The sequence below is a fragment of the Myxine glutinosa genome, chromosome 4 (genome assembly GCF_964187855.1).
Source record: "Myxine glutinosa chromosome 4, kmMyxGlut1.1, whole genome shotgun sequence".
NCBI classification, from domain to species: domain Eukaryota; kingdom Metazoa; phylum Chordata; class Myxini; order Myxiniformes; family Myxinidae; genus Myxine; species Myxine glutinosa.
Window position 1 is genome coordinate 157,506,064 of NC_136264.1, and position 21,482 is coordinate 157,527,545.

General features: G+C 41.3%; 1 protein-coding gene across 2 annotated transcripts in view; it reads right to left on the reverse strand.

The window, feature by feature from the left end:
• The window catches only part of LOC137425445 (bone morphogenetic protein receptor type-1B), a 113,897-nt gene that overhangs the window by 52,562 nt on the left and 39,853 nt on the right, over positions 1–21,482 (reverse strand). For both annotated transcript variants that reach the window (XM_068113891.2, XM_068113892.2), the window contains exons 3-6: positions 6,362–6,518; positions 5,731–5,833; positions 4,821–4,929; positions 3,107–3,203 (exon numbers count right to left, since the gene is read on the reverse strand). In XM_068113891.2, the coding sequence (XP_067969992.2) occupies positions 3,107–3,203; positions 4,821–4,929; positions 5,731–5,833; positions 6,362–6,518 (466 nt within the window). The remainder of the gene's footprint in view (positions 1–3,106; positions 3,204–4,820; positions 4,930–5,730; positions 5,834–6,361; positions 6,519–21,482) is intronic.

Genomic DNA, 21,482 nt, shown 5'->3' on the forward strand with positions numbered 1-21,482 from the left:
TGCCCATGGCACTAATGGATTTACGATCTACGAACCGCGCTCTTTGTTTATCACATACAGCCATACTCGAAAAATCTGAATTAGCCGACGTTGGGGCCCAAAAGCATCCGATTAACTGCGGATACGACGCCATCTTACGTAAAAGGGTACTACCACGATGCCATCATATTGGCGTCTGCTGGGTGAAGGCGAAGCAAGCCGTCCGCTGATTGGACAGTCGAAGGCCACAGCAAGCCGTCCACTGAGTGGACAATCCCAGAGTGGTGCTATGCCGATTCCTATTACGAATCCATTCATTTTTCAAAAGTATATCGTAGCGTTGTCATTTAAGTAGATTGCAATAAATACATTGTTCATATACGCACTCTTCATTCTCATCTTTCTTCCTAACTCTTACTCGGACAAGCAAATCCCCTATGCCATCCATAATGGTACACTCTATCCATACACCACATCCTCCCTTCCGTGGATGTTCCACGGGTTTCGGCGAGTCTATATAATAATAGCGTAAGGACTCGACTTTGTTATCCCTTTTACGCCGCACCCAGTGACCCGATGCCCACGGCACTAATGGATTTACGATCTACGAACCGCACTCTTTGTTTATCACGTACAGCCATACTCGAAAAATCTGAATTAGCCGACGTTGGGGCCCAAAAGCGTCCGATTAACTGCCGATACGACACCATCTTACGATGCCATCGTATTGGCGTCTGCTGGGCGAAGGCGAAGCAAGCCGTCCGCTGATTGGACAGGCGAAGGCGAAAGCAAGCCGTCCACTAAGTGGACAATCCAGAGCATGCATTTGTGCCGGTGTCGGCGATCGTTGTTCATATACGCACTCTTCATTCTCATCTTTCTTCCTAACTCTTACTCGGACAAGCAAATCCCCTATGCCATCCATAATGGTACACTCTATCCATACACCACATCCTCCCTTCCGTGGATGTTCCACGGGTTTCGGCTAGTAGTCCAATAATACCCTACATTCACAATGTAACACAAGATTGGCAGTTTCAACCAATCAATATGATATACTAGCTATACGGCTATTGTCCATTCATTATTTCTAAAAGGGTACTACCACCAAGCCCCTGCAGAGACTGAATGACTCTCATGTAAGTAGAAAGATGGATTTGTAGTTAGATTTATGCACGCCTTTCAAAATGAGGGTGGCTGGTATCAGTCACATAACAGAATTCACCAAAGTTCAGTACACAGACATTTTCATGACACTGCATTTGACATTAACAGAACAGCACTTGAAGCATCATTCCTAATGGTATTGGGGATTGGTGACGGCGGACAAGCGGAGCTACAAACTGGAATACAGTAAACCCTTGTCCAACACGGGTCTTCACAACGTGGATTTGTTTATACGCATGGGAATAGATGTGACACTAATTACCAAATGCTCATAAAACATTATTATACAGTCGTGGCCAAAAATATTGGCACCCTTGCACTTTTTTCAAATAACTCACAATTTTCTCTGAAAATAAGTTGAAATTGACAAAAGTATTTGGTCTCCACAATTCTTTATTTCGCTGTTCATATCACAGAACCTTTGTGTTTGATTCAGAACTTAATATATCGTTTTAAATCAGAAAATAAAAAGAAATGGCATTGACAAATTTTTAACACCCGAGACTTAATATTTGGTATCACAGCCTTTGGACAAAATAACTGCAGTCAAGGGCTTCCTATAGCCATGAATGAGCTTCCTCCACCTCTCTACTGGCAGTTTGACCCACTCTTCTTGTGCAAACTGCTCCAGTTCTTCCAGATTTGAAGGGTGCCTTCTCCCAACTGCTGTTTTCAGATCTCCCCACAGGTGTTCAATGGGATTGAGATCTGGACTCATTGCTGGCTACTTCAGAACAGTCCAGCATTTTGTCTTGAACCATTCCTGGGTGCTTTTTGAAGTGTGTTTGGGGTCATTGTCCTGCTGCAAGACCCATGACCTTCGACGGAGACCCAGCTTTCTGACACTGGGTTGAACATTGCTCTCCAAAATGCCTTGGTAATCTCCTGATTTCATGATGCCATACACACATTCAAGGCACCCAGTGCCAGAGGCAATACAACAACCCCAAAATATCACTGAACCTCCTCCATGGTGTTCTTTTCCTTGAAGGCTTCATTTTGTTTTCTGTAAACATAGAGATGATATGCTTTACCAAAAAGCTCTAATTTGGTCTCATCTGTCCACAAGACATTCTCCCAGAAGGATTTTGGCTTGTTCAGGTGTGTTTTGACAAACTCCAGTCAGGCTTTCTTATGTCTCTCTCTCAGCAGTGGGGTCCTCCTAGGTCCCCTACAAAGAACCCCCTTTCTTTGAGTTGGTGACGGATGGTGTGAGTTGAAACTGTCGTACCTTGTGTCTGAAGGTTTGCTTGAATCTGTTTGGCAGTTTATCGAGGTGCTTTCTCCACCATTCAAACAACCCTTTGCTGCAATATTCAATGAAGTTTTCTCTTGTGCCCACATCCAGAGAGGTTGGCTACAGTGCCATGGGCCTTAAACTTCCTGATAACATTGCGTACGTTAGACATAGGAACATCAAGGTCTCTGGAGATGGACTTGTAGCCTTGAGATTGTCCATGCTTGACTACAATCTTGTGTCTGACCTACTCAGACAATTCTCTGGTTTTCTTTCTTTTTCTCCATGCTCATTGCGGTGCACACAGTGACACACAACAGAAGAATGAATCCTTTTCTCTATTCAAACTGGTTGTGTGAGTGATTTTTATATTGCATGTACCTGCAACTCACCACAGGTCAGGCCAATTCCAAATTAAAGGAGAATCACCTGCTTGAAATCTAATTATTTCTAACAACTTCTAAAAGGTGCCAATAATATTGTCTGGACCATTTTAGGATTTTTGTGTGGAATAAGCTCAGATTTAGTAATTTTTTCAGCTTTTTTGTTTTGTTCCACTGAAAAACAAAGAAATACATTTCTGGATACCAAAAGATTTTGTAATTTCAACAATATTCTGGAATAAATGGTGCATTATTTGACAAAAGTATTAGTATTGCATGTATTATCATTTCTCTGAAAAATAGTGTTTGATTCCCAGGCACTACTGAAGTTGAATATTACCTGTAGTAAAGAAATGCAAAGAGGAGCAGCAGAGCAAGCATGCAGAATGAAATGCACAACAAAATGGCCACATTTTGCATGTTCTCCAAGCCCAAGCCTGAAAAGGAAGCACATTATAGCTATCAGTCAATCACATGTGTCTAGTTTTCATGTGTCATGACTAGTTTTCACTCACGGTAACCTTATTCATGAGTGAAGTGTATAAACTCTACAATGTAATGGTCTTTAAACCTCCTTATTTCTGTTTCAGTCATTAAAAAAGCAAGCAGCTATTTAAAACCAACCAGAGTGAGGTTGATTGCGCACCATCGCAAATCCTCATGCTTCCCACCTAAAACCAAGTTGAATGATGGCAAAATGTTCCACCAGGAATGACCCTATATCAAACTTAGAGTAAAAAAAAAAATCTTCTCTTTTGACCCCTGTAACCTTAAGCCCCTGAGGGCTGTACCCCTGTAACCCTGAGGCATGAACCAGGGGTAAAATCCAGAAAAATCATTACATATTTCATGCATCCCCCAATGTTAATTGCATATACAATGTTTCATTTCTTAAAAGTTTTAAAATGTGCCAGTAATTGCATTTTTTGGCATTTAACCTTTTGACCTCACGCCAGGGCCTCAGTGGATGTGGCCAAAAATGATACTGCTCTCGCAGCTTTTGCCACGTGGTGATCATAATTACCAAATTTGATGAACTTCTGCACAGACGCTTACGATAGCGTGACGGACAGACAGATGGAAAGATAGACAGACACAGACAGTGCATATAATGCCTCAAGAACGTTGGATTTCCTCCCTTTCAGTTTAGTGTTAAACAGTAAGAGCGACTGTTTAAAAAGGTAATCATGTCTGTTCGTCATATATATATATATATATATATATATATATATATATATATATATATATATATATATATATATTACTTCTGGTAGGGGTGCCTCACAAAATGCCATGATAAGATAGACGTTGACATGTCGTTTGGCCAAAGAGGAAAATCCCCTTGTGGTGGGGGAATATTATTAGTACTAATATTGTTTTGTAATAACATTAATATTATCATGAGTGCTGTTATTACTTTTGTTATTAGAAGTGGCCTTTGAAAAATGTCCTGATTAATTATCTATCTTAATACGGATATACACGTTAACACGGATTCAAAAGATGTTGAAAATGAAAACAAGGAGGCAGTTTATGGAGAGAGACAGAGAGAGAGAGAGAGAGAGACAGAGAGAGACAGAGAGAGACAGAGAGAGACAGAGAGAGAGACAGAGAGAGAGAGAGACAGAGAGAGAGAGAGACAGAGAGAGAGACAGAGAGAGAGAGAGACAGAGAGAGAGAGAGACAGAGAGACAGAGACAGAGAGAGAGAGAGAGAGAGAGAGAGAGAGAGAGAGAGACTTTTGTATCCTTTTATTATAAAAGTATAAAACCATTCCACAAAGCAGTGTTAAACAAAGCAACCAGTTTAAAGAAACATTGTATAAGGATCATGAATACACCAAAAAAGAGCAAAGGATATTTAAAAGAAACCAGCAAGTATAAAAACATTTTACAAACCAAAGGTGAAGACACAAACAAAAAACACAAACAATTTAAAAGGAAATGCTCATGCAAGGGCTATGAATACATCAAGAGTAAATTAAGCGTTTAATTAAATTAAGCGAAAAAAAAAGAGAGAAAGAGAAAGAGAAAGAGAAAGAGAAAGAGACTAACCTGGCTTTACAGGAGGCAGAGGCGGCAACGTAGGTGACAGTGCCAAGTTACACATGTTGGTATTGGAGCAGCACACTATGGCGCGTCTGATCCTAGACATCCGTGTGTCCTAACCAAATGAGAAGGAAATGGGCAGCGACGTAACCAGTAGCTCAGTGAGAAAGGCCAAACTCAAGATCAACAGAACGAGAGAATGCAAGATCAAGGATAAATAAGTTGAAAAACAAAAATAAAGGATAAATAAATTGTTAAACAAATGCCATTAATAAACAATTGTGTCCAAAATTAATGTTGAGACAGTAACACACTCCATAAATATAAGACCTCGAGCTAGTCAATCCCCTGTGTACGTAGAAGGTGTACAGTTTTGAGAACAATTACCCAGCACTTATATCCAGTGTTGGCAGCAAAAGCTTTTGCAATATTGCGCATTCGGCAATGGGCTATGAAACATTAAATATTTACAAACACCGTCCCATCGGTTTTAGCGCCGAATGACAAATGTGCCATATAGGCAATATGGTTGGGTCATCACTTGTGCAAGGTTTAAAAAAAGAACAGTTTTAGAGTTTTGACCTATATTATATTCATCGTTCCGGTCAAAGTCATTAAAGGTTGACACAAGGGTGTATAACTGTTTACATTAAAGCAAGGTAACTCGATTTGACAATTCACATGATGGTGACAGTTTGCAATTTGACTTTCATGTCACATTAAAACAAGACCGGTAGTCCAACAACCGCGTGGCCGGGCTTGGATCTGCTGTCCCCCTGTCACGTGACCAGATCCTCAGCTCTGATTGGTGGATGTTTGTGAGGGACATACATGCACCTGACGGACAGACAAACGCTGTTCCAGATGGCATTGCCCTATGGGGTACGCCGTAAAAAAAAATGGATGGCGTTCTTACCCGACATTGGAAATCTGAACCTTCTTTCTGAACACAGCCGGAAGTAATGGTCACTCCTCCAGCTTCATCCTCCTCCACAATTGTAAAGCATTGTCCATTGGTACTGCATGCACGGAAGGACATTTTTTTTTTTTTTGTATGTAAGGTCGAGGCTTGTGTAAGAGCTAACATTGATCACAAAAAAGTCAAACTGACACATAAAACATAAAATATATGATAAAGGCAGTGGGAGAAAAAGATGGAGAGCAGGGACATCGGGAGATCTGTGGGAGGGAGAGGGCTTGGGGGGAGGAGGCACGGGAAGGGGGATGGGGGGGAGGGAGAGGTAAAAAAGACACATGGACACTGCTCATGTTTAAAAACACGTGGACATAAACATGTTCCTGCTTAATAATGTTGATTGAATAATGCTCATATATTGTTACTTCCATCTCATGATGAGCATCTTGTTTGTCCTCAAGTGAAGAACAGTACACCAAATTTCCACCTTATCCTTAAAATATTTAATCATTCAGTGTCTTAGCAAATGTTCTCTCTTACTCGAGGAAGCCAGGGTCATATGAAACACTGAGATAAAATTATCACTGATTGCAAATGGAAAGTTATCTTGGATGTTTGCTTGCTTACATACCGGCAAGAGCTGTTTACTGTGTTTTCAGGGCAGTGATGGGAGCAATGACACCAGAGGGATCCAGTCTGAAGCGCGGGGACAGCAGAGGGGTCGACGAATGAGCGGGAAGTCCCCAACCGAGATAAACCTCCATGCAGCATTCCATCCAACCCCTCACCTGTGGGTGTGTTGGAAGAAGGAATGGAAGTCGTCATATTCACATTTGGGTGGGAGTTCCACTTATTGCGTGGGGGTTTGTAAAGGGTGAGAGGTTGTGGGGGTTTGTATCAGTGACCACTTGGATACTATAAGGTTGATTTTCAATGCCGCACACATATTTGCCAGATAGTAATCATTCTTTTATTTCTTAGAGAATGCAAAGGCAGGAAAAAATGCAAACAAGTACATATACATTCAAAGTACACCTCCCCCATGCCAAATAATTAAATATTCTACAGCGCGGCATTGCCGGGCGCCATACCGCAATGCAGCTCATAGAGGCTGCATTGGGGAGGGAGAGGTGTACAATAAATTGATTGATTAATTGTATAATTAAAATCAATAAAAGATTATCACAAAATATTTTCTTAATCAATTGGCTAATAGCATAACTAAACCACGAGTGCTTCATCCGAAGATGTATCTTTTAAAAATTTATTAAATAAGTCATTTAAAAAAATTAAATAATTAATTGATTAATCAATAAATAATTAATCGATTAAATGATTAATCAATAAATCAAAAATATCCTAGATAGCCACATCACTTGGTCACTGTCATGTCCAAATATTTTATCTTCCTAGCTCAAAAGGTGCCTGAGATATTGGCCAAATGAGAAAGAAAATAAATAAATGATTAATAATGAAAATAAATAAATAATAGTCAATAAAAAAGTAAATTATTAATCAATTCGGTCATAGAACACATAAACCACCACCATTTCATCAGAATCTGTAACTTAAATTTTTTGTTAATCATTAATCGAATAATTAAATAATTAATCGATTAATTGATTAATTGATTAATTAATAAATCAAAAATAGCCTTTGCAGCCAAATCACCTGGTCATTGGCATGTCCAAATATCAGCTTCCTAACTCAAAAGGTGCCTGAGTTAATGGTCAGAAGAGAAATGAAATTTAATTAATTAAATAAGTACTTAATTAATCGCTAATAATTAAATAACTCCTCAATTAAATTTGTTTTTTTTTGTTGTATACAACATCGAGGCTCGTGAAAGAGCGAACATTAATCACACAGAAAGACAAACCGACACATAAAACATATAACATCGGGAGCGGTAGACAAGATGGGGAGAGAGGGGGAAGGACACAAACACAACATTTCAGAGCAGGGACCGAGAGACATGGAGACATCGAGAGATCTGTGGGAGGGAGAGGGCTTTGGGGGGAGGCATGGGAAGGGGGGGTGGGAGAGGTATAAAACATATGGACACTGCCAGGACTTCCAGGAAAGAAGTTGGAATTTCAAACAAGGTGGATCTGGGGTGAATTAGTGGGGGTAGAAAAGATCAAGGTTTTGGATGGGGGAAGATAAGAGATGGTGGTGAACAGCTGTTTTAAAGACTTGGAGGGAGGAGTGGGATCGAAGGGAGTGTAGGAGTTTGTTCCAGAGGCGGGAGAAAAGAGGAATGAAAGAGTGAAGGTGAGCAGAGAGCCGAGATTTCGGCAGTTTAACCATCAGAGGGTTGCTGGCAGATCTTGTGCGACCTGTAGGAATATTTGGGGGACAAAGCACAGAGAGAGCTGGGGGAGCAAGGCCGGAGAGGAGTCTGTAGAAGACGGAAAGACCACCAACCTGCCTGCGGTGAGTGAGTGAAAGGCCCTCAGAGATAGCTTCATCGCGGGATTAATTGATTAATCATAAAACAAAAAACACCGTTTTTGAAATAGGACTTGCTCACTATTGTGCCGAAATTTCAGCTTCTTAGCTCAAAGGATGGCTGAGCTATCGCCCAGACAAGCAAACAAGAAAGAAAGAAAACAAACAAGAAAGCAAGAAAAGAACGAGAGTGAAAACTGAGTACTCCCTTTCAGTGTGCGTAACTGCCGAGCCCCCTTCGGTGCCCGGCAATGACGTTATGCATCGCCTGGAGATGGCATAGGAAAGGTGCGGTGTACAATTAAAAATCCATGGCGTAATGGTTAGAGCATTCGCTCTGATTGAGTCTGGGAGGTTGGTGGTCTGAACCCCAGCAGAGTCATACCAAAGACATAAAATGGTGTTTGTTGCTCTCTTGCTTGAAGTTCAACATTTAAAAGGATAGAGCATGGACAAACAACACTAGGTTGGCAATCGTGACACAGCTTTTGATTGGACTAATGACTCAATCTTCCTTTGAAGTATATTGTAAGGAAACATATATATACGTATATATACACACAGTGCATTCAGAAAGTATTCAGACCCCATCACTTTTTTCACATTTTGTTATGTTGCAGCCTTATGCTGAAATCGTTTAAATTCATTTTTTCCCTCATCAATCTACACTCAATACCCCATAATGACAAAGAGAAAACAGGATTTTAGAAAGTTTTGCAAATTTATTAAAAAGAAACAAATGAAATATCACATTGACGTTAGTATTCATACCCTTTGCTATGACACTTGAAATTTAGCTCAGGTGCCTCCCATTTTTCTTGATACTCTTTGCGATGTTTCTCCACCTTGATTGGAGTCCACCTGTGTTAAATTCAATTAATTGGACATGATTTGGAAAGGCACACACCTGTCTATATAAGGTCTCACAGCTGACAATGCATATCAGACCAAAAACCAAGCCAAGAGGTCGAAGGAACCTCCTGCAGAGCTCAGAGACAGGATTGTGTGGAGGCACAGATCTGGGGAAGCCGACAAAAAAAAATTCTGCTGCATTGAAGGTTCCCAAGAGCACAGTGGCCTCCATAATTCTTAAATGGAAGAAGGTTGGAACAACCTGGACTCTTCCTAGAGCTGGCCGCCCGGCAAAACTGAGCAATCGGAGGAGAAGGGCCTTGGTAAGAGAGGTGCCCAAGAACCCGATGGTCACTCTGGCTGAGCTCCAGAGATCCTGTGTGGAGATGGGAGAAACTTCCAGAAGGACAACCATCACTGCAACACTCCACCGATCTGGGCTTCATGGCAGAGTGGCCCCCTTGAAGAGTCCCCCCCCCCCCCCCCCTTGCCCATAACTCGATCAACTAAGATGGTTTAACAAAAATCAATCAAGGTTGATGAAAGATACCAAGCGAATCCACAGTATGAAGAAAAACGAGGTGGACTATTTGTACCCCTTCCCAGACTTGAAACAGGCAAATCAATGGCACTGTAGAGTGTAGACATTAGCCTAGTAAACCGTGAGGATCTTGTGGCAAAAGAAAGGGAAAAGGAGGTGGGATGGGGAGAGGAAATAAAATGTTGGCAGCATTTCCTTCTGGAGCTTTTTGAGATGTGTTCTGTACAGTACAAAGAGCTCCAAGAAACAAATCTTATTTAGAAACTTTATAAGCAATGAATTGAAGAGAAACATTAGCAGAGAAAAATATTTCTCTTAAATAGATCAAAAGACAGGACTTCAGAGGACAAAGCAAAACGCATTCTCTCCAAACCAGGGGGAGGGAGGGGAGTGGAGAGGAGGGGAGGGGAGTGGAGAGGAGGGGAGGGGAGAGGAGGGGAGGGGAGTGGAGAGGAGAGGAGGGGAGGGGAGTGGAGAGGAGGGGAGGGGAGTGGAGAGGAGGGGAGGGGAGTGGAGAGGAGAGGAGGGGAGTGGAGAGGAGGGGAGGGGAGTGGAGAGGAGGGGAGTGGAGAGGAGGGGAGGGGAGTGGAGAGGAGGGGAGGGGAGTGGAGAGGAGGGGAGGAAAATGGAGGGAATGGAGAGAGGGGGAAAAATATGTGACTTACCCTGTCCCTGATTGTCATCTCTCATCTAAAGCCTGTTAACACCTTGTTATTTGCTTTGTTTGATTAATTTCCTGAAAAGTTATATCTAACCAATATAATCTAAACTTCTGGTTGGCCTGTTAACATTCCCATCTGAAATGCCTTCACATGATGTAGGGAACCCAGGTTCAAATCCCATATGTAGGCCTAGTATGTACTAATTTGTACTATGCACATGTTTGTCCATTGTAATCCATTATATTCCTTGCATTCCTCGCAATTGACGTAAAAGTACACTGACATCTACTTACATACTTTGTCCTGGATGTGATATATGTACAATCTCCGCGAGCCTTAGATCATTGTGTAAAATTAAAATCAAGTACAGTCTTTCATTTTCACACGGATTTCATTGGTTCAAAGTTATTTCGTTATCCAAGTAGTCACAGCTTAAATCCAAAGGAATGTTACACTGGACTCAGGACTTCGATGAGCACCGATTCACTGAACACGCAGCCAACGCAATTCACAATTTCTGGTGAACTAGTGAAACCTAATTCATGAGTTATACATGTACTTACCACATCCCGCAAAGCGAAGAGTGGGGTTAAGCAATTGTCTCATGTCCGTATGTGTCTGTAGACATCAGTTTATGATCAAGGAACAACTTATTTAAACTGAAAGCTATATTTTGAACACAAATTGGAACACAAATTGTAAAACAAATCCGCCATTTAACAGTACATTGTCTCTGAATTTGTCCTGATCGAACATGTACAGAGGATTGATGTAATTTTTTTTTATTCCGTCTGCTTGTCTGACAGTCAAACAAAATTGAAAATCATTCCAAACAGAAACTTACTGTTTTTACGGACCTTATAAAGGGCACAAACAACAGACACGAAGAACTAATGGAATGTAATAGATAGGGTGGCGTAATAGACACTGCCTCAATGGCAGTAAAATGGCGGTAAATTCAGGAATTTATTTATATGACTTATTCGCGGTTTTATGCAGGCGTATTCCATTTTTCACGGGCATATTCATGGTTTTTCCTCAACATTTGTGGGATTTTTCGCGAATGAGGAACTGCTGGGAACCCATCCCCCTTTTTCCATTGAAACAATACCCCCACATTCGCGGATTCGACTTTCGCAGCATTTTCCAGGAAAGTATCCCCTGCAAATGTCGGGGTTCGACTGTACTTCAACATGTTAAATAGGGTGTTGCATAAGGTTTTTATGGCTCCGCCGACAAAGTCGCCAGAGGCATTATGTTTTCGGGTTATCCGTCCATCCGTCCGTCCGTCCGAACGGGCTAAACCTCGTTTTTCTCAGCAACCATATGTCCGATTGAGACAAAACTTTCAGGGTAGGAGTGACACCCATGCAGAATGTTTTTATAATTGTGACGTCAGACGTCACGTAGTATGGCAGCCATCTTGGATTAAAAGCAAATAATTAAAAATATATTTCTCGGAAACTGCTGAATGGAAAAATTCCCCAATACTCCCAGTGGCGAACAAAAGCATGATAATGATGACAACATAGGTGAAGTGGTACAACAGCCAAAAATGTTTTAATCAAATTCCTTATCCTAAAAATCTGAAATTGCATGTGCAAGATCTATGACCCATTTGTATTGAAATATTAAATTTATGACATCATAGGTCACATGGTTTGGCAGCCATATTGGATTGAAGGAAAATATTAAATAATTATATCTCTGAAACCGCTCACCCTATTGATGTGAAATCTTACAAATATCATCTAACAGCACTGTTGCATACAGTTTGAAAATGATGATGTCATAGATCACGTGGTTTGGCAGCCATTTTGGATAGAAAAACGAACCTTATCAGATCAAAACGAAACTTCACAAAAGTGATCCCCTACCCATACATATGCAGAGTGATGACATCTACCCGTTGTGGGACTATGCAGAGGCATATTGGCGACACAGTCGCATTGTTCTAGTTTTCTTTTAATACATGGTCTAAGGTTCGTAATGGAGCTGATACACACACACACACACACACACACACACACACACACACACACACACACACACACACACACACACACACCACTAAGGAGTCATACCGGTCATAGTCATACAATACCATAGTCATACCAGTCGTAGTCATAGTGACAGCACCAGTCATAGTCAGAGCAACAGGGATGATCAAGAAAACCCTTACTGAGTATTCCATATTCCGGGGAATTCTGGGGAATATCACGACAAACGGGATGCAAGTGGAGGCTGTCAGAGGTTCAGTGGGGATTATAAAAAGAGACCTTGGAACGAAGCTACGAGAATGAAGTTTCACAATCTGGTTCATGAATAATGATCCTTTACTGAAAAAGGAGGTGGACATTTTGAGTTCTGAGAGAACTTCCTCCCACCTCCTAAAATCCACATATGACAATAACAACCAACGAGATAAACACTTGACACAGCCACTGAGCATAGGTGAAGTGACATCACTTCCTGGGATACTCTGGGTACCAGCGGCATCATAACAATGGCACTGCCGTTCTCATCATGTTCAGCGGGGCATTTCCCCTGAAGGAATTTCCTCAGGAGGAATTTCCTCCTCCCCATGGATGCCAACCAATGGGGATTGTCCATGCTCTATCCTTTTCAAGCAAGAAAGCAGCACGTACCATTTTTCAAGTCTTTGGTATGACTTGAACTGGTCCAAATGGGATGGGTGTCTTTTAGGAGAAACGATCTCCTTACTGGATGGCCGTTGGCTCCCTACAGGAGCTCATCCACCCTTTGTCAGGTGTTGTTTTTGGTCCTGGCAGGGTGTCACAGTCACCCTCCCCACTAGCAAACCCTATGAGGGGTATTGGTTTAGTTGCCGCCAACCCGACCATGCGGCAGGTAGCACTGGGTTACAAACCAGTAGGTTGCAAAGTAGGTTACAAACCAGTGGCAGTCCCAAAAGACTGACTTGACCTGTAGACTGCTTAAATAGTAATAATTGTTGTTATTTGTCAATTCTCCGATAATGTGACTGATGTTTTAACAAGAATGACCGCACTATTGTCACAACCTGTGACACAAAAAACACATTTCACCTCCTCTGTCCACTCAACACCCTCATCCTTGCTGTTGAAGGTATTGTTATGGCCTGGGGTTCGGGGTCTACTACGAGGGGGTTGGCCTCCGTTCCCTCCCGGACTTACTGGACCTGAGGCTGCCGCGCACAAATAACTTTGTACTTCGGCAGGTTGCGAACCACCAACTATGAACATCAATTGGTCCGTCGCGTGATAGCAGGGTCCATCGTCTAACACCCCTTACCTGTACCACGTGATAGTTTCAATCAGGGAACATACCGTACATACCCTCCGGCGGTGTACCACTTTCTTTTGTTCCTAGATGGAAATTTATACGGCCGAGCAACCATTGGTACCCGCCGGGCTAATGTTAATTTTGTTACTCTGGGTGAGAGCAATGGCTGACCAATGAAATAAAAGACATTCACGGACAGAGAAAAAGGAAACGTTTTACGATTTGATTTATTTACAAATATTTACAATGCAATTTTCCAATAGTAAAGAAAAAAGGATGAGAAGCAGGAACTTAGCTTATCCTATGCTTTATTACGATTACAACAAATAAACACCACATGAGCCCTGCACACATTCAAGGGGAAGGGGAAGGGGGAAAACGAACGTTGGGAACCTGTTGCAAAATGGTTACAAGGTTGCCCGATGCTTCTCCTCGTGATGCCTTTTGTCTAGACCCCACCAACGAACACCAGGCCGGCAAATGGCAGTCCCCAACATGAGCAGGTGAAAATTGTTGGGAACTGTGCAGAGCGAGTGCCAGGAAACTGTGCAGAGCGAGTGCCAGGGAACCGTGCAGGCCGAGTGCCAGGAAACAGTGCAGAGTGAGGGCCAGGGAACCGTGCAGAGTGAGGGCCAGGGAACCGTGCAAAGTGAGGGCCAGGGAACCGTGCAGAGTGAGGGCCAGGGAACCATGCAGAGTGAGTGCCAGGGAGCCGTGCAGAGCGAGGACCAGGGAACCGTGCAGAGTGAGGGCCACGGAACCGTGCAAAGTGAGGGTCAGGGAGCCATGCAGAGCGAGGGCCAGGGAACCGTGCAGAGTGAGTGTGGAGTGGAGTGGAGTAAACATGTGGAGTAAACACGTCACGGCCCGCCCTCTTGGTCAGCACACTGCACCTCGCTGGGTTCTTAAACCGCCATTTTGTTTCGGCCTACTCAAACGTGCCTTGCCTTGGAAACACCATCGATTATAATCTGATGTACCATACTCTGTTACAGAACATTGGTTCTGCCGAAGCAGTCTCTGGCCTGGGGTTATACTGGGTGGTTTTCCATTTAGTTCCCAGCAGTAGTTAGAGCAGGAATTTGGAATTTGTTCAGGGTGCTGACAAGAGCTCGCCTTGTCTTCGTGAAGGACAGCTTGGGATCTTTTTCGTCCACCAACTAATTCCGGCAGACGGGACGCCAGTTTAACGTCCATCGTAGGGACGGCACCCACATTGATGAAGTTGTTTTTAGTTACCAAGTTTCTTGTCGAGTGCTCGGAAATTGGCTTAAGCAATTGAGCAAGCGGTCCATTCAAAACCGTTGATAAGGAACGGCTGGCTTGGCAAGCGCTAGCTAGCTGCTTGGTAACTGAATATAACCCAGGTTTCCTCCCTTTAACTTTAGTGTTAAACAGCAGGAGCAACTGTTAAAAAACTGTTACTTTAAATTACAAAACTTACTACTGTTACTTAAATTACTACTTACTTACTACTTCAATTAATTTAATTACTTGTTACTGTCAAATTACAAAAACTGTTGCTGTCAAAAGGTAATCATACGTTTGTGATTTATAATATTCTTCACTTCTAGTAGGTTTGCCCCCACGATATGCCGCGATCCGCGATAAGCTATTCATACACGTTAACACGGCGTTTGTCCAAGGAGGAAAAACCCCTTGGGGAGTGAGGATATTATTAGTATTAATATTGTTTTGTAATAACATCAATATACTATTATAATTAGTTTTGTTATTACTTTTGTTATTAGAATTTGGCAAAATGCCATGAATAACTATCTTAACACGGATATACACCTCAACACAGATTTCACCCAAGACGGATAATCCATTTGGGGAGGGGTACAAATGTAGTCGATACAACGTCCATCGTGTGATTCTTAGTCCTCCTGTTAAGTTTGTTTGAGATTGGATGAGTAATGACCGAATGTATCACGGACAGACAGACAGACAGACAGACAGACACAAAATTGCATATTTTAGTACGATTCTGCTATTGAATAAATGTCTCCCCCCAAACAAGTTACTATGATTTTATTTAAGGTGTTTATTTTCATTCTACATGCATTTAAGTGGTTTGCAAAGCTTTGTTTGTTTTAGAATTAACCATTATTTTATTATTTCATCTCTTGTTCCAGTTACAGGAGAAATTCCGTCATGGTTGTATCCAATTTCTTGTTGAATTCCTCGGTGCATGATGAAAAGTAAGTCTTATATTCAAGTTTTCAATACACTTAAATATGAATCCTCTATTCTTTCATTTCAACCGACGTTACCTGTATGAAGATGAATGTTCAACAAAGGACACCATGACCTGAAATCTGGATATCTAGTTCCCGATCTATGGGCTTTCAGCAGTGGCTTATGTTGCTGCATATCTCCCAAATTTAGTGAAGTGCACAGTTTTTACGTGTTAGCAAACAATAGATAACATTTGAGGTTTTGCATGAAAGAGAGACCTCGTGAGGATTAATGATGTTATACGATCTATGCGTCACTGCCTATGGAATTAGGTTTTGGCAGTGAAATCAGTGCAGGTCTTGTAATGATTGCATCCACATTTATGAAGGGGGGAGAGAGAGAGAGAGAGAGAGAGAGAGAGAGAGAGAGAGAGAGAGAGAGAGAGAGAGAGAGAGAGAGACAGAGAGACAGATAAGCAGCTGCAGCTGCATCCTGTCTGTCAATGGAGGAAAATATCAAACAGCACTCAATGGGCTCATCGGTGACGTGGAACAGGTGATTGTTAAGGTAAATAAGAAACAGGAGTCACTGTCCTTTGGGATATCTGACAAATGGAAGTCAGAGGGGGAGACTACGTAAAAAATAAACGATTTTCTTAATGCACCATTTTACTGTATACTTTACTTCAGGTTATGATATGAATGTGCAAATGATAAAATAATGTAATGTTGTTAATTTCCATGTGTATGGTGAGTAAAGTTTTGTGCATTTTACTCTTGATGTGATAGTTGCATCAAGCCTATACATCTTGTATATTAGTATGCGTAACGCAAGTTGAGTTGGCAAACATGTATTAGATTATTTAATTTGAAGAATTGTTTTTTTTTTATTCTAGACTTTTCTCAGACCACCTGTCCCAACCATAAACTTCGATATGGGCTGGACATTTGAACGTGCGTTTGCATTTGCAAAATTCCATGTGATGTTTTTCTTGATATTTTTCTGGATGAGAAAGGATCAAAAAGTTTTTTCCCCCAGTAACTAAGAAGGAATTTTCTTACCCCACTTTCTGTCTGTTGACCCATTGCCCTCTGTTGTTTTGTGCTTCCTTGAGTGTCGACACCTGTATAAAGGTGTCCTGCAACAGTGACCTCAGCAAAGATAACAATCCTTTGCTATGTCACTTCCAGGCAATGTCGCTCGTTTCTTCCAGGTGGCGAGTGAGTTTGCCGATGGCATTGGAATAAAGTCACATGTTTGGTTCAAAAACTCTTAAATGGAAAAACTTTTTGTTTGCATTAAAAAAATTCATTTGTTGCAGTGCAGGTGGCAATGCTTTTGTAGATAATAACAGCCAAGGAGCTGAGAGCCTCTAATGTCTCTTCCCATCGAATGGATACACCATGAAACCACTCGGGATGACATCAGGGCTTCATGATGGTGACAAATCATGCATATTTTCCCAAGCAAGGAGTTACAGTGCCTTCAGAAAGTATTCACACCCCTTGACTTTCTCACATTTTGCTGTATTGCAGCCTGAATTTAAAATGGATTAAATTGAGATTTTTTGTCACTGATCTACACTTGTGGAGGTGGAAAAAAAAAATTGAGAAATTTTTGCAAAACAATTAAAAATGAAACAAGTACAGATACATTCAAAGTACACCGCCCCATGCCAAATAAATAAATAACATCCTCCAGCGCGGCATTGCCGAGGCGCATTCTCATTATCATAAATGATAAATATGATCATTGTTCTCATTATCATAATCATGAAGTTAACTACAAGTGAATGTGCAAGAGGAATGGGAAACCAAATTCAGCTTGAAAATGTAAAGTGAAATTTGTTTTGCAAAATGTCATAAAACAAATGTTTCCCTCATTACAAGGAGGAGAGATCTTTCCTAAAAAATAAACAAAGCCAATAACGCTCGAGGATAATGGTGCAAGCTCGCATTACAGTCTCAGACTTGAGAAAGAAGAATCTGGGGAGCAAAGAAGAAGATGAAGAAGAAGAAAGGAGCAAATAGCACAGGAAGCTGTGGTCGAAGAACAGATGTGTCTCAACCGAGTGTGCAGGACATGCAAGAGCAAGAGTTCAGGTTTAAAAGGGAAGGGAAGAAAAAAAAGGGACAGAAGATAGACAGACAAAGTCCAGAATGTCGGGCGGATAAAGGAGGGTGGGAAAGGTTTTTCGGTTTCTGAAGAAACCCCATCCTCCTGTGTACTCCCCCAGACGCAAGCCGCTCAGAGGGATATGGGAAGAGAAAGGCAAAGAGATCAGGGGTAAGGAAGCGTTGATGTGGAGAAATGAAAGACAAAACACCCAACTCACACCAAAACCTCAACAGACGGTCATTGCTTTCATCACCACATCAGTAAAATGCAATTTCATTCCCAGGCCTCGAGGGGACACCTCGTTGCGAGTAGTTTCTTTTGAAATGTTTGCAACAATGAATATTTTGCCTCATAATCACTGCATTTTACTCCATTGTGCTTGACACTGCAAGACATCAAAAGTAAAGCAGGACTTTTAAGTTTGTTTCCTGTTTGAATGATTACAGCGGCACTGTTGACCGCAGATACCGTAGCTAAACCTACTACTGGCTTCTTTCAGCAACTCCGTGTGTAGAAACATGATGCTTGAAAATTATATAAATTAAAAAATACATCTGCAAACGACATAAATGGGAAAATTACGTGCCCAGACCAGGAATCGAACCGAGGTCCTCTGGTTTACCTGCGTTCGATTCCTGCTCGGCGCATGTAATTTTCCCACAAATATCGTTTGGTTATTTCTAATCATGTTCATGTATATATATATATATATATATATGTATACATATATTTAAAAAAAAATTATATATATATATATATATATATATATATATATATATATATATATATATGTATATGTATGTATATATATATATATATATATATATGTATATGTATGTATATATATATATATATATATATATATATATATGTATATGTATATGTATGTATATATATATATATATATATATATATATATATATATATATATATATATATATATATATGAGAGGGAGGGGTGAGGAAGGGAGTGGAGGGAGTGGAAGAGGGTTCATCACCTTTTCGTTGAATATCTGCTGGTGAAAGTGCTGTTCGTCACGTTTCTGAGTTAAGTGTGATGCCGAACAGGAAGAAGAAGAAGCCTTACTACCAACTTCATACCCTTCCGGAATTTTGATTTATCTGTGTTCAAATGTCTGGTGATTGTTTTGTATTTATTTATGCGAATGTGTACTTGTATATAACTGTCATTAATTTTTAAAAAGGCTTCGGCACTATGGAGCGATTTTTTTATATCCAAAAAAAATGAACTTTTTTAATATCAGAATTTTTTGCCTAAAATGCCCCCAGGCACTCACTGATGAACCTCTGAAAGTTTGACGAAGATCTGTTCAGTCATCTCTGAGAAAAATGGTGACACACAGACAGACCAGCAGCTCTCTAATATATATAATCTGTTCATAGTTGTTTTATTGTGAAAATTATGGCCTGGTAATTCTGCCTGTGGCATTCTGAACGTCAAACAAACATAATTACAAATCACATGAAATAGTCACAATAGTGTAGGACAACCAATAAAGGTGGTGAAAAGAAGCACAATAATAAATATTGTCAAAACAATGACTACATTAACATAGAAATTTTATTTGACAAGGGCTTGGTTGCTCAAGCTTAAACACTTGTGTGACCGTTCGATGACCGTTTGGTTTCATAAAGGACCCACAATCTATTCCACAGCTGCCGGTGCTACCCACGAATTGTTTTGCTTGTAATTCAAGTCATTCTCAATGGATCCACAGCCCCTTTCTTCCCTCAGTCCATGGTCAGACAACAGGGTGCAGAGAACTATCCCGCATCCCCCTCCCCATCAACTCCTTCTGCACTCCCACTGCTGGCTGGCACTCACACTGGCTGCTCCGATCGCTGGGAAAATGCTTACAGATGTGAACAAAGAGCATTGTAGAGAAGCAAAGAAAGGGCGGGAAGAACGGATGAGTCAGATGCATAAAGACGAGAAAATAGGAGGGGAGACACATACATCGAACTCGAGGCTGCCTGGGGGATTTTAATGGCAGACAGGAAGGGAAGGGGAGGGAGGAGTTTGAGAACCTGGTATTATATGTGCCAGGCTCTCTGCCACCCAGGTGGCAATATCAACTGTGGTTATTATATATAAGGGCATCTCAGAAAATGGGTGAACACTGCACATGTGATCGACTGAAAGATTTGTGTGGGAATGAAAGAGAGAATGAAACATAAGGGCAGACTATGCAAAAGATAAACTTCAAACTTATTGTACACATTCTAAATTCTCTACGTAGAAAGAAAATATTCTTTTGTACCAGGGTGTCCTGTTTAACGTTAATTACCGACACCTGCACCACATTTACGCTTTCACCTCTGTCTGTCTGTGAGCAGGATGTCTCAAAAAGTCACGGACGGGTTCGAACGAAATTTGGTTGACAAGTTGGATATTTGACAAGGACGAATTGATTCGATTTTGGTGAAAATGCAGATCTGGATACTATCGTATTTTAAGTGATTTGTCACCATTTAGAGATAGGGCCAAAATCGATATATCGCACAACATCTCAAAAAAGTTATGGATAGATTCGGATGAAACTTGGTGGACAGGTTGCATGTGTGTCAAGAGAGAATTGATTCGATTTTGGTGAAGATTCGGATACGAGAGATTTTTCTTTTTTTAAGTGATTCTTCACCATTGAGAGATTTTTATTTATTTAATATTATTATTATTATTTTTGTATACTGAATCGAGGCTCGTGAAAGAGCTAGCATTTATTTCACAAACAAATCAACCAGACAAACAAAATATATAAAAAGAGGGAGCGGAAGACAAGATGGGGAGAGAAGGGGAAGCACACAACCACAACATTTGAGAGCAGGGAGAAGTGTGGGAGGGAGAGGGCTTGGGGGCAGGAGGCATGGGAAGGGGAGGGGATGGGGGGGACGGATTTCGGATGGATTCGGACGGGGGGGGCGGATTTCGGACGGATTCGGACGGGGGGGGGGTCGGATTCAAAAAGCTGTGGACGGATTATGACAAAACTAGGTGGATGAGTCGGTTAGGTGAGAAGAACAAGCCGATTGGATTTTGGTTCAGGTCAGAATCCAGATCCGGCCTATTAGTGGATACAAAACAAACTGTTCACCCTGGCGGAGCTCCGAGTGCCTTTCTAGTTTAATAGAGTGAGACAGAAAATGTGCATTTCTTAAAGAACAATAGTATTTAGATTGAACTTTTTAGCTCTTACACGAGCCTCGATCTTGTATACAAAAACAAAACAAAAAAAACATCTTCACTCTGCTAAAAGTTCACTGAACACAAGTAAAGTGCCTTCACATTAGCGCACTCAGTGATATGTTGAGACATTGTACTTTTTCACATATCGCTTCTCCCGAAGTTCGTTGACCCAGTGAAGAATGTCCCAAATCATCCACTAGTGCTGGATAAGCTCCCACGTAAGTCACCGAACATTTGATCATTCTCGGTGACGTATTCCAGCCACTGGAATTTGTCCTTCCATGCTGCCTGTAATTTTCTTTCCCATCTATCCTCATAATCACTCTGCTTCTTGGGATGGGAAGTCCCACAATCGGACCCGCTAACCGTGGCATTATTCGTAGAGACACCAGTTGAGCTCGCACACAAGCTAAGTTACCAAGATGGTTGCCATGGCAACATTATTCAGCCAATCGCG